The sequence below is a fragment of the Typopeltis vanoorti genome, chromosome 20, assembly GCF_054136105.1.
Source record: "Typopeltis vanoorti isolate ZY-2024b chromosome 20, IOZ_Tvanoo_1.0, whole genome shotgun sequence".
In the NCBI taxonomy this organism is placed as follows: domain Eukaryota; kingdom Metazoa; phylum Arthropoda; class Arachnida; order Uropygi; family Thelyphonidae; genus Typopeltis; species Typopeltis vanoorti.
This window is the reverse complement of record NC_143568.1, coordinates 43,787,993-43,801,692: the sequence shown is the minus strand read 5'-3', so window position 1 is coordinate 43,801,692 and position 13,700 is coordinate 43,787,993. Positions and strand designations below refer to the sequence as shown.

Below are 13,700 nucleotides of genomic sequence, written 5' to 3'. Positions count from 1 at the left end.
ACATCTAGTCAATCTACTGAAAGAAAATATTAAAAAAAAATCAGATTCCTTCATAAAGAATTCTAAGCATTTTACTGAAAAATTAAAAGGGATCTCCATCTTAAAAACAGACATCCTCGCAAACTTAGATGTGGTTTCATTATTTACCTGTTGAACAAGTTATCAAGATCCTAGACAATCTCTATCCACATGACACAGCTCAGCTTTGTCGTCGTTGCCTCAAATCGAATTATTTCAAAGTGAATGACACATTTTATGAAAAACTCGATGGCTTAGCCATAGACAGTCCTTTATCACTTCCTGAGCTGATCTGTTCATGGAAAAACTAGAAGCTGAAATCCTTTCCAAATTAAATCCAAAGCCGTTGGTTCGGTGGAGATATGTAGATGATGTTTTCATAATTTGGAGAGGCACAGAAACAACCTTATTTGAATTCCTTACAAAAATAAATTCCTTCCAACAAAAAATACAGTTCGCGTTAGAGCTTGAAAAGAATAGCCAATTGCCTTTTCTAGATACACTAATCAAGAAACAAGAGAATGGACAAATCCAGCTCACAATCTATCGAAAACCAACACACGCTGAACGTTACCTGCACTTCAAATCAACTCACCATATTGCACAAAAACTCAGCATAATACATATGCTTAAAAATAGAGCGACCAACATTATCTCAGAAGAAAAAGATATTGATGAACTCACTCTTATATCTCAGACCCTAGTAAACAACGATAACCGAAGAAATATAATCAAAAAGATTCTTCATAGAAACCCTCCACAGCAGCAACCTATTGTCACACAATATACATCATCCATCGTCATCCCTTATACAGGCTCAGTGTCAACAAAAATTGCCAAACTCCATAAGTCTTTCAATGTCAGAGTTGTTCTCAAAACCTGTCAAGACAATATGCCATATTTTAAGATTGCCAAAGGACATTAATGTCTTCTTCAAATACGCCGGCCGGTGTATACAACATTCCATGTTCCTGTGGATTAAATTACATAGGGCAAACATCAAGAAACCTGGAAATTCAAAAAAACATGTAGGGGACGTGAACAACAACAGGACAGATACTTCAAGATTATCCCATCACTTGTCGATCTCTAACCACACCATCGATTGGGATAAAAGCTCCATGCCCTATACAGAAGAGGATTTTCGATAGAAACTTCAGAGAAGCCGCTGTTGTATTCTGCTCTGGAGAAAATCTAAACAAAAATCAAGGAATGATTCTGAAAGACATCTGGAAAAGCTTAATAAGTTTGCTCCGCTTACCAGAATTTCATTTCGATAAAAACTATATAACACACTCAATAAACAAAGACTGATACACCATGTTCCATGCTTATGATGTTACACACCAGTTTAATTTATTTGACTGTGTTACTCCATTCTTCTTTTTTACTAGCAAACATTAGATCCTTGTACCGTTACACATGACCTGAAGAAGCCAGACAGAACAGCTGATGAAACTTGTAAACAATTCTTGTATATTACAAAAATCTCTGGTCAACTAATAAAGCCAATAAAAAGTTCCAGTTTAATAAGGGTTTAATAGAATGAATATTTTTGTTCAAAATATATTTTTAAATATTTTTTGTTTAAAATGCTCTTTAACATGATTTACTCTTCTACTGTGCTGTTGTAATTTCAGAATTGTAACAATAATATATTATCAAGACAGCATTTATACGTTAGATTATAGTACCTAATAAAGTTCCATGCTAAGTAACCTGAATAATCTAGTCCAAACCTTAAGCTACAGCTATATCAGTCTAGAATAGCTTAGTGTAAGTAAAGCTCTAGTGGAATTAAATAAAAATCTTTTTTGTTTTTTTTAAATAAAGAATATTGCAAACATTTCTCTGCAGCATAATTATTTATTTGTACAAGTATGCGCTATTTCACATATCTTGCTTGTTAATTAAACTAAATGTTTTAGTAACATTACTTATATACACGTAAATTTTTGAGTTTTTTTTTCTCCCTATCAAATGAAGTCCTTATTATAGACTGATTTTTTAAACAAAAGAAAACAAAAATCTTCTCTTTCACCATATGTTACCATCCTAAACTAATGAATACTCAAAATGACTACTACAAAGAGAAGCATAATCACAATTGTTCAGCTTCCCTGCAAAAATATTTTATCTTGAACTTTATCAAAATCCTTTACAAATTTTACTGCCTCACTATTCTTTCAGGTTAGTCCCTTGCACGGCTAGTCCGATTGCAATGTTTCCACGATTATAGATGTGAAAAGCTGTAAGCCTATTTCTGATATATTATGTAAATTAATTTCTTTTGCTGGTTAAATATAATCTATATATATATATATATATATATTAGTTAAAACAATTTTTTTAAAAAAGAACACTAGGATTTCTTTATTACCTGAAAATATATGACAATAGCAAACACAAGAACTGTTGCTAACAGATTCATGAGATTGGGCAAGTTTTGACGATAGAAAGCCTCTCTCAGAGCACGCACTTTGTCTTGTCTTGTGGCAAGAAGATGGAAAAGGGCAATAATAGCACCTTCAAATTCAGTGCCTGGAAAACAATTTTTTTCCCCCTCACATAAAACATTTTAGCTAACTGTATTTATAAATAAAAATGAGAAATAAACCAATATGAAAATAAAAATTAAATAAAAAGAATTATTCCAAGTTAATCAAATCACCCTCCCCCCCATCCCACAAGTAATGCCTAATGTATAGAAAATGGCTTGCAATAATCTAAGGCTACTAGCATAACAGATATACATTTTTAAAAAAATAAAAATACTTGCCTCTACCAGTGTTAACAGTGGCAGGACTAAAAGCTTTCCAAACAATGGTTTCGCAAATATTCGTGGCAATAAAGAGAGAAATTCCTGATCCTAAACCATAACCTTTCTGCAATAACTCATCCAACAGCAGGACTATTAGGCCAGCTACAAACAGCTAGAAAAGTAATTTCAGTTTCTAGTTTTTAGTATTCTAAATTTTAATGCAAAGCATGTACAAATATATATCAATTATATTTAAATGTTCTTAATATTTACCTGAATAATAATTAACAAACATACTCCAGCTCCAATATCTGCAGGATCTCCATACATGCCTGTCATAACATAAACTATGGCTTGTCCAATAGTAATCACCATTCCAAATACTGAAAAACACATGTACAAAATAAATAATTTTAAAAACTCAGTTCATCTTTTTTTGATACCTTATTAATCCCTACTACATGAAACTAAGTAACGAATGTCTGAGTGCTGTACAGTAACATCAAAGAATGAGCAATCATTATTTAGAATAAACAGCATTAAATTTTGAAACAAGCATATGAAAATCAAGTAATGTGACAAGCAAATTCTTGAATGGTACAAAAAATAAAGACCAAACAGTGACAATGCATAAATTTAGCAACCAGTTAATAAAATAGGTTGAATGAATATGATTTGAATAGCAAGAAATTTGGCTAACTGAGACAGTCTTCTAAATGATCAACAGCTGGTAAAAAAAATGTTTAAATCAGTCTTTACCATCAGTCTCTCACTCCACTAAAGAAATCAGATCTCCACTCTGTAGCAATAATGGCTTTCCTATAATATTTTAGTATTTTTACCTTCTTATAGTATCCATTGATTTTTGATTTTTTAACGATACTTGTGACATAATGATTAGAAATATCTACACGTTAACACAAGAATAATGTTTAATTTGCCAAATATTTCGGTCTGAATATTACAGACCATCTTCAGTGGCCACATAGGAATAGTTTTAAAAAACAAAGTGGAATACGAACAATTGATCATTCACACATAGAACGAGCCAAGTGATGTCATATCGCTAAGTATTAGAAGAGTAAACATTTTTAAAGTCATAATTAAAGATATTAATTCAGAAATTCATATAATAATCTTAAATAACATTAGACTAATATAGGAAAGATACAAAAAAAAAAAAAAAAAATTTGTGTTATCCTGATTAAACTTTCCCAAATTTTTGATATAGATATACAGTCATTACGATTCAAGTTAGGACGTTGAAGTAAGGTCTCCACACTTTCTTTAAATAAACGTTCAAATTTGAAGTGACATCTGTGTAGGAGGAGAGTCTTGGACCAAAGGAGGTTGTGGCTTGTTTCTAATCCATGCTGAGCTAATCCAGATTTCTCAGGTTTGTTGTGTTGAATTGATGACTGATGCTCTTGAATTCTTTTTTCTATAGAACATCCAGTTTGTCCAAAGTAGGAAAGATTACAATTACAAGGAACTTGATACACACCAGGTAAAGACAAGGTTGAGTGTTTATCTTTAGATGAAGGAAAATAGGTGGATAATTTGTTAATAGGAGTATAAGTGGCTGTTAAATCATATTTCTTCAGAATTCTTAAAATTGGTTCTGAAATCCCGAAAATGTAAGGAATTGGAATTCGGTGTAGTGAATCTTTGCTGTTCTGTGTTGGATTGTAAGAATCGAAAAGATGTTGTGTACTCTTTTTGGAGAAGCCATTTAGTTTCATGTGATGTTTGATAGTCGAGAGTTCTTCCTGTAATAAATGAGAAGTTGAACCGTTAGTTTTGGCTCGTCGGATTAAACATTTTATGATTCCTGTTTTTTGACAAGGATGATGAGCAGATTCTTTGAGAATATAACAACCTGTTAAAGTTGGTTTTCTGTAAACTGTTGTTGTAAGAATACCAGAAGGTGAACGGATGAGAAGGACATCTAAAAAAGATAACTTGTTGTCTTTTTCAATCTCCATGGTAAATTTTATACGAGGATGTAAGGAATTGATACTGCTTAAAAAGGAGGATCAATGATACTCCTTTTTAAGGATTTTGATTTCGTAATACATTCTGGATATTTCTTATCAAAACAAATTTTACAACCAAGTGGAAGGAACAGCCATGGGAAGTCCACTTTCTCCTACTCTTGCCAACTTTTATTTAGAACATCTAGAAGATGTCTTGTTCTCATCTATATTCCCTCACCCATCCTTTTGGGTTAGATATATAGACGACATCTTTGCTGTATGGCCTCACAACAGAGACTCCTTACCTTCCTTTTTAAGCAGTATCAATTCCTTACATCCTCGTATAAAGTTTACCATGGAGATTGAAAAAGACAACAAGTTCTCTTTTTTAGACGTCCTTCTCATCCGTTCACCTTCTGGTATTCTTACAACAACAGTTTACAGAAAACCAACTTTAACAGGTCGTTATATTCTCAAAGAATCTGCTCATCATCCTTGTCAAAAAACAGGAATCATAAAATGTTTAATCCGACAAGCCAAAACTAACTGTTCAACTTCTCATTTATTACAGGAAGAACTCTTGACTATCAAACATCACATGAAACTAAATGGCTTCTCCAAAAAGAGCACACAACATCTTTTCGATTCTTACAATCCAACACAGAACAACAAAGATTCAATATGCCGAATTCCAATTCCTTACATTTCTGGGATTTCAGAACCAATTTCAAGAATTCTGAAGAAATATGATTTAACAGCCACTTATACTCCTATTAACAAATTATCCACCTATTTTCCTTCATCTAAAGATAAACGCTCAACCTTGTCTCTACCTGGCGTGTATCAAATTTGAATGTTTATTTAAAGAAAGTGTGGAGACCTTACTTCAATGTCCTAACTTGAATCATAATGCCTGTATATCTATATCAAAAATTTGGGAAAGTTTAATCAGGATAACACATAAATTTTTTTTTTTTTGTAACTTTCCTATATTAGTCTAATGTTATTTAAGATTATTATATGAATTTCTGAATTAATATCTTTAATTATGACTTTAAAAATGTTTACTCTTCTAATACTTAGCGATATGACATCACGCGGCTCGTTCTATGTGTGAAAGATCAATTGTTCGTATTCCACTTTGTTTTTTAAAACTATTCCTATGTAGCCACTGAAGATGGTCTGTAATATTCAGACCGAAATATTTGGCAAATTAAACATTATTCTTGTGTTAAAGTGTATATATTTCTAATTATAATATCCATTCACATCATTCAATTATCAGAGCAGAAGTTTACTTGCAGAGTTATGATTAATGATACATTAACAGCAATACTATGTAGTTCTAGTTAGATACATTGGCTATCTACAGATGGTAGGCTTCATATTTTGTATATTTTCCTAAAAAGAATGCCAATATTTTAAATGCAAATATTTCTCAAATTAATTCTTGAGAACTATCTGAACTAAAGCAGTTGTTCAGCTACTTAGAGGGTTATGTACATGCATCCTATCTTATTCTATATCCAATGGAAAAAACTCAGTGTGTTTTATGGTACACAAAATTTGAGTCAGTGATAATCAACAAATATTTAAATGAATATAGCTTGCTGATCCACCTAAAGATAAATGTACTGGGAAGCATGATCAATTAAAAAATAAATAAAAATAAAAACTGACAATCTTGAGAGTTTGAAGTTAAAGGAAATCCAAGAACTTAAAGAAAAACTGTTGTGTGTATGTGCATGTCATTTCTATGAAGTCCGAAGAAATCAACTAACTGCAAGTTTGAGGGTATACTCTTTAGGACACAAATAACTTTTTTAACATTCAGATTATAATAAATTACTGGCTCACTCATTATTTTCATTGCAAATAATTAAACAATGAAAAAACATTATAACCATAGCAATAAATTTTAATAAAAGCGCAAATATTTCTGTGCTGATATTAACAGTACACCAACAGTGTGTGGAAACAACAGCAAGCAATGCAAAGAATACAAGGTAAATTAGCAAGTTAGAAGCCAATGAATATATACTAATCACTCGATTGGCTAATATATCTGCTCAAAAAAAAAACCTGATTTGATTGTGGGATTCAAATCCATGACCAAACGACTGTGGGTTTGAATCCCACCATGTGCACAGATATTTGTGATTGCCTTCAGGTGGGAGATGAATTTCACTGTCCAGTGTGAGACCCCTGTCCCACTTAATGGAGGCCTTAAGTGGTTTAAAAAGTTTCACATTTGGTCTCTAGAACAGGGTTTTCAGTCTAAGAAATAAAAATAGAGGTATCCCTTGATATATGTGGTTAATTAATCCTCGATGGACACGGCATATATCAAAACCGCATTATTCAATGTTAAGAATTAAACGGAATAATTATAATGAATCCTGCAAAATATAAACATTTAAACATCATTTATTTTTTAAAGTGACATGTATTTACATTAGTGGCCAAAATTGTGGAAACCATTTGGAAAATGTGTATTTTTGAGGTTTGATGGCCCATAACACCACTTTTTTTTTTTGGTGTAATACCATAAAATTATATATCAATGGAAAGATAATTTATTCAAGAATGTAATGCAACAAAGTTTGTTCAATTATCTGTATTCTATGAAAAGTTATAGTCAAATAACCAGAAAAAAAAAGCACAACTTGCTTAGGTTGATATGAAATAGCTTTCTTTCATTCGAATGTAGCCAATGAGAATGAATGTTTAGACAGCCAATCAAGTGTCATTTTGTTTTGGGGCAATGAGTCAATAAAGTCACAGTAGGATTCAGCTATTGATGTCATGTATTGGAGCTGAGAGGAGGACATTTGTCAGTGTTATGTGATTGCTATCAAGTTGGTTGGTTTTTTTTTTTTGTGTTCTTTCATTTAGTGAGCTTGTCAAATGTAATAAAATTAAAGAAATGGTGCAAAGAGTTGACTGGTCACCCAGAAAGCGATGTAAAATAGTACTATTAAGTGAACAAGGCTACAGTTATGAAGAAATTAGAAGAAAAATTGGTGGAAACTTAACCAAAGGTGGCATTTCTAAATTTTTGAAGAGGTGTATAAGGAGACTCAGTCACTACAAAACCAGATTGGTAAAGGTGCACAACAGCAAGTGATGATAGAAGAATTGAGAGACGGTGCCTACGTGACAGAAGAAAATCATCTGGGTGTATACAAGATGAAATGGCGCAATACAATGTGAAGTTGAGTGCAAGGACTGTTCGGCGCAGACTGCAGGAATTTGGTATAAATGCTAGAATTCCACAAAAAAAGCCATTTTTATCTCTCAAACAAAGATTGAAAAGATTAAACTGCACTAAAACCCATGTTAACTGGACAGCAGAACAATGGGACAATGTTATTTGGAGTGATGAGACCAAAATCTCCCTGTTTGGTAGTGATGGCATAAAATACGTAAGGAGAAGAATCGGAGAAGATTTGCATCCTGATTGCATTACACCTACCGTGAAACACCCACTTAGTGTTATGATCTGGGGTTGTAAGACATCAAAAGGTGTGGGCAGAATTTGTGTGATTAATGGGAATATAAATGCCCAAAAATACATAAATGAAATACTTGAGCCCAAACTGAAGCCTTCCACATGTGATCTTTTCCAAGATAATGAAGCATTTATATTTCAACAGGATTCAGCTCCATGTCATGTTGCTGCTGTGTGCAAAAAGTTGTTTCAAGATAATTATATTCCACTGCTGGAATGGCCTGGGAATAGCCCAGACCTTAACCCAATCGAAAATCTATGGAGCCGACTAAAGAAACTTGTTAGTCAGAAGCAATCCACCAATAAAACCCAATTAATAGAAGCAATAATTCAATCTTGGTTTCACATTATAACAGCTGCAGAACTAAAAAACTTGGTTCACTCCATGGGAAGGTATTATAAGGCCATAATTAACGCTAAAGGTTACCCAACTAAGTATTAACTCACATTGTGAGAATTTTTGTATATCTCATTTTTTCTGTGTTTCACTTTTCTTCTTTATAACTGCTGTTCTAATAAAAATTCCTTCATAAAAGTTATTGCATTACATTCTTGATTAAATTATCTTTCAATTGATATGTAATTTTATGGTATTACTCAAAAAAAAGTGGTGTTATGAGCCATCAAACCTCAGAAATACACTTTTTCCAAAAGGTTTCCACAATTTTGGCTACTAGTGTATATATTTTATTTATACATATTTGTTACATAAAAACTTATTTAAATATTTATTTTTTATAAAAAAAACTTATCTAACGTAAATTGAACAGTGGTAGCTTTTTTTTTCTCCACCACGATTTTGCAATAACAATCAATTTGTTTATCTAAACCGTGACTAATGTTCATGCTTCTCTCTACATTTGGATCTATCTCTAGTATAAGTTATTTTGCCTTCTCAATTGTCCTAAACAATTCTTCAAGTTCTTTGATAGTGATTTCTTTAGATACATCTTCCATTTCTTCAGTTTCATCTTCGTAAGCCTGTTGCTGTTCGATTCCTTAGGTCTTTCGAATGTGATTCCAATAATTCCTGAATATTTTCTGAATCGACATTCTCAAAGCCAAGAGCACTTCCAATCAAAACAATATTATCGATAACTTCGTTGCCGGGATTAATAGAACTACCAAAATTATTTGCAGATTCAGGCAAAAGATTCTTCTAGACTGCTCTCATACAGCTGGCTATCACTTCTTCCCAAGACTGAATGTTTATAACTGCTTGTTCAATATCGTATTTTTTCCAAAATTCCTCTAGAGTGATTCAATCATCTCCAATTGTAGCTAGAATTTCCTGGGCGAAAGTTCTTCTAATATAGTAAGCCTTGAATGCAGAAATGACTCCCTGGTACACAGGCTGTATCAAAGATGTCATATTCGGTGGTAAAAATGCAACCTGCACATTACTATTTAAATCATTAAGTGAGGTGGGATGTCCAGGGGCATTATTCAATACTAAAAGAACTTTGAAAGCTAAATTATTTCAATTGCAGTATTTTTCAACTGCGGGACAAAAATGTGAAGTGAACCATTCTTCAAACAACTGTTTGGTAAGCCATGCCTTTTTATTTGATTCCCATATTACTGGAAGGGATTGTTTGTTACAGCCTTTAAAAACCCCTTGGGTTCATTGTTCGATAAATTAGCATTGGCTTTAATTTGAAATCACCTTCGGCATTACCTCCAAGTAAAAGTGTTAAGCGATCTTTGGATGCTTCATAAACAGGTGTGGTTTGTTCTTTCCTTGCTAAAAATGTTTTTGTTGGCATTTTCTTCCAAAAGAGGCCAGTTTCGTCTACATTGAATATTTGATTTGTCATGCCCATTTACTTCAATTATTTTCTTTAATTCAGCTGGATATCTGGCTGCAACATCTTTATCAGCACTTGCTGCTTCGCCTGTTAATTTTACATTTTTCATTCCGGATTGAGATTTGAAATTTTCAAACCAGCCTTTGCTTGCAGAAAATGTTGCAGTCACATCTTGATATTTGCTTTCTTTAGTGTAGAAAAAAGGCTTAAAGCCTTCAGTCTAAGATTACTGCTGTCGATGGGAATACGCTTCTGATTACAATCTTCTAGCCAAAGAAATAGTAAATCTTCCATTTTAATCATTAATGGGCTTCTATTCCTAGTACACTGCTTACTCAAAGATGCAGATGCCACTTTGCCTTGTTTGCGGTACTCAGTCGCTTTATTTAAAATGGCTCGTATAGTTGATTCACCAAAGCCTAGAGCTCTTCTGATGTTTGCTTTGCTTTCTCCATTATCAAACCTTTTAATAATGTCAATTTTAGTATCCAAAGTAATAAGTTTTTGTTTATTACTCTTTTTCAAGGCCATGGTTACGAAGGGTAACGCTTTATATAATTTGAAAATTACGTGATATGCGGATAGGCCGTAAGCATACACTGTAATACATACACATATACGCCACGCTCTGCTGATAAATTGAAGCACTGACACTGAGGCCAAGAGTGAGTTACTAACGTTGGAGTACAACTCATACCACGTGATCTGATCAGTTTCATTGACCAAGTCTAACACTTTGCTTGTTTTCAAACTTTTTGGGCCGCACTAATCAGATTTGATACTGCATATATCAAGTTTATGGTCACAATAATTTTTTGTGCACTAATCAAAACCGCACATATCAAGGGATACCTGTATATATATAAAAAAAATCCCTATCCCACCCACAGTACAAATGTACTATAGGTTTGCAAAATAACCTTTCATGTGAGGGAGCCATATTAAAATAACTCTAATCAGTTTACACATTAAAACAGTTTCTGCATACTAGAGAAATACTATTTATTAAAAAAAAAAAAAAAAAAAACATTTTTGATATTTACATAAAATGAAAATCTCAAACTTTTGGAAGAGAGAGACCATTCATACATACAGTTTTAGCTTCGATGGAAGCAAATGCCACAATCTGTGGAATGCCCACACTAAGGTCAAGTACAACACAAGACAATTTGTTCCTGCTCATGACAAATAATTTGACTTTGGATACTTGGCAATGAAGTTTAATGACTACAATTTCATCTGCTGTATGATAAAATCTTTTCATTTGCGATATATATATTTTTTAATGATCATTTCTTTGTGATAATGGCCAGTAAGCTAAAATGTGATTCTTCTAGTGGTGAAAAGAAAGAAACCATTGAATTAGGAAAGAAAGTGAAATACCCACACACGCATAAATATATATTATATATCAATTTTGATAATTAATATAATTGATTAATGACGTCTCTTACCACTCACTCCAACCAATTGACCACAGGTGTTTAGTATCTATTGCATGCATCTTCTATAAATATTTCCACGGCAAATGTTCATCAGAGCTGGCATTAATAATTCCTCCCACGTTCATTCCACACATGTTCAATAGGGATGATTTCAGGACTGTGTGAAGTCCAGTCAAGTGTGGTGACATTCATGTCCACAAACCATGCAGTTACATAGCATTGTCCTGCCTGAAAGAGACAATGCTAAGTTCCATAGAAATACTCCAAAGTAGGAGCACTGCATTTTCATAAATGTTCAGATACCTCTGAATTCAATGTTCATAGCAAAACACAAACAGAGATCTAAGGCCAAAACAGGATCATACCATCACACACCACCACCTCCGAATTTCATAGTTTGGGTTATGCACGCTGGTAAGAGATGTTCACTAGGCATCTGGCACACCCATTCATCTACTCAGTAGAGGGTCTAGCGTGATTTGTCGCTCCATAACACTGCTTTCCAAGCTTCCACATCTCACTACATACATGCTCTTTGCACCACTCAAAAAAGATGCTGCATGTTGGTTCAGGTAACGTGGGGCTTCCATATTGTGGTCCTACCAGTGAAACCCATGTTGTGAGCCTCTGTTCTGAATGTTCTCGAGCAAATTTAAGTTCCAGTTGATGCCAAGAACTCCGATTCAATGTGTTGGCTGATGAATGGTGGTTTTTGCATATTATCCTTCATAGCACCTTCCTCTCATTTTCAGTGAGTGTGGCGGGTCGTGCGCTGCGGGTAGCACTTACAGTTGACTCCTTGCATTTCCATCTTGGTATGATATCACTGATTGTTGACTTGGGATGGCCCAAGTCTTTTCAACAATTTGCTGAACAGACAGGGCTGCAACATGACATCCTATCAAAATGCCTTTTTCAAACTCCCTCAGATCTTTTCTTGCAGCCATTTCATCCAGATAAAGTTGCACTGACTTGGGAGCATCATATTCTTCCAATTTTTAGTGACTAGAAACATGTGACTCGTTACGTGGGATGACGCAACCTGCCCATCAGGGTATCCCAACTAATGCAATAAAAGCAAAAATCTTGAACATCAATAATAACAGCAAATGCAGATTATGCGATCAGAAAGATGAGACTGTAGAACATCTAATCAGTGCATCTGATAACTGGTAGCAGCATAAAATAGAGACAGTACTAGACAATGAAACAGCAAAAATTCTCTGGGACTTTCGAATACAAACTAATTGGCATTTGGAACACAAGAGACCTGACATCACAATTATCAAACATCGACAGGTTTTGATTATCGATATCGCAGTACCAAGTGATAACAACAACATTAACAATGGAGAACTGGAAAAAAGTTACTGAATATCGAGATCTGGCAATTGAAGTTGGCAGGGTGAGGCTTAAACATACTAAAGCTATCTCAATAGTTATCGGTGCACTTGGTGCAATTTCAAAGAAGCTATCCAACTATTTACAGCAATTAAACATCAATGAAGTGACCCCCATATGACCTACAAAAAACAGCATTACTTGGAACAGTCCATATTTTACAACGCTATCCGACAGACTATTCTTAGATTCTTGGGTAGAATCCGAATTGTTCTGCATCACCAGTCAAATTGTTGTTTAAATAATATAGTTTAAATCTTGTTTTGACTGTGTATCATTTATGTAAATAATAATAATAATGACTTTTGTTTAGCTAGTTTTACACAGTGTTTAGCATTTTTGCATTTGTCTCTGTATTCTCTAAGAGCACAAGCTGACTTATTTGACAGGAACTTTTGATATGCTGCTTCTTTTCCTTCACTGCCTCTTTAACTTCCTGTGTCCACCAGGGAGTTCTGATTTTTTTATCCTTGCAGACAACCTCACCACATGCCTCTCTGGCAGAATCAATCAATGTTTTCTTCAGAGTTTGCCACTGAATCTCCAAGGTTTGATTACTGTTCTCAAACTCTTTCGTTTTTTCTTCAATAATCTTTGTGTATTTTAGTCTACAATTCACATCTGAGAGCTGCTCAACTTTTATTCGCTTTAAAACTTTCTTACATGTTCTTCTTTTCAATATGAAATTCAATTTTATCCTGTTCAAGACTAAATGGTGATTACTTCCAACTTCAAATCCTCTGTACACTCTAGTGTCCTGCACCAGTGAGAAAACATCCC

General features: G+C 33.7%; 1 protein-coding gene across 1 annotated transcript in view; it reads right to left on the bottom strand.

Moving 5' to 3' along the window:
- Sec61alpha (SEC61 translocon subunit alpha) overlaps positions 1-13,700 on the bottom strand; it is a 151,639-nt gene that overhangs the window by 89,393 nt on the left and 48,546 nt on the right. Inside the window, exons 5-7 of the mRNA XM_090410578.1 lie at positions 3,053-3,162; positions 2,798-2,951; positions 2,399-2,559 (exon numbers count right to left, since the gene is read on the bottom strand). Of these exons, the coding sequence (XP_090266704.1) occupies positions 2,399-2,559; positions 2,798-2,951; positions 3,053-3,162 (425 nt within the window). The remainder of the gene's footprint in view (positions 1-2,398; positions 2,560-2,797; positions 2,952-3,052; positions 3,163-13,700) is intronic.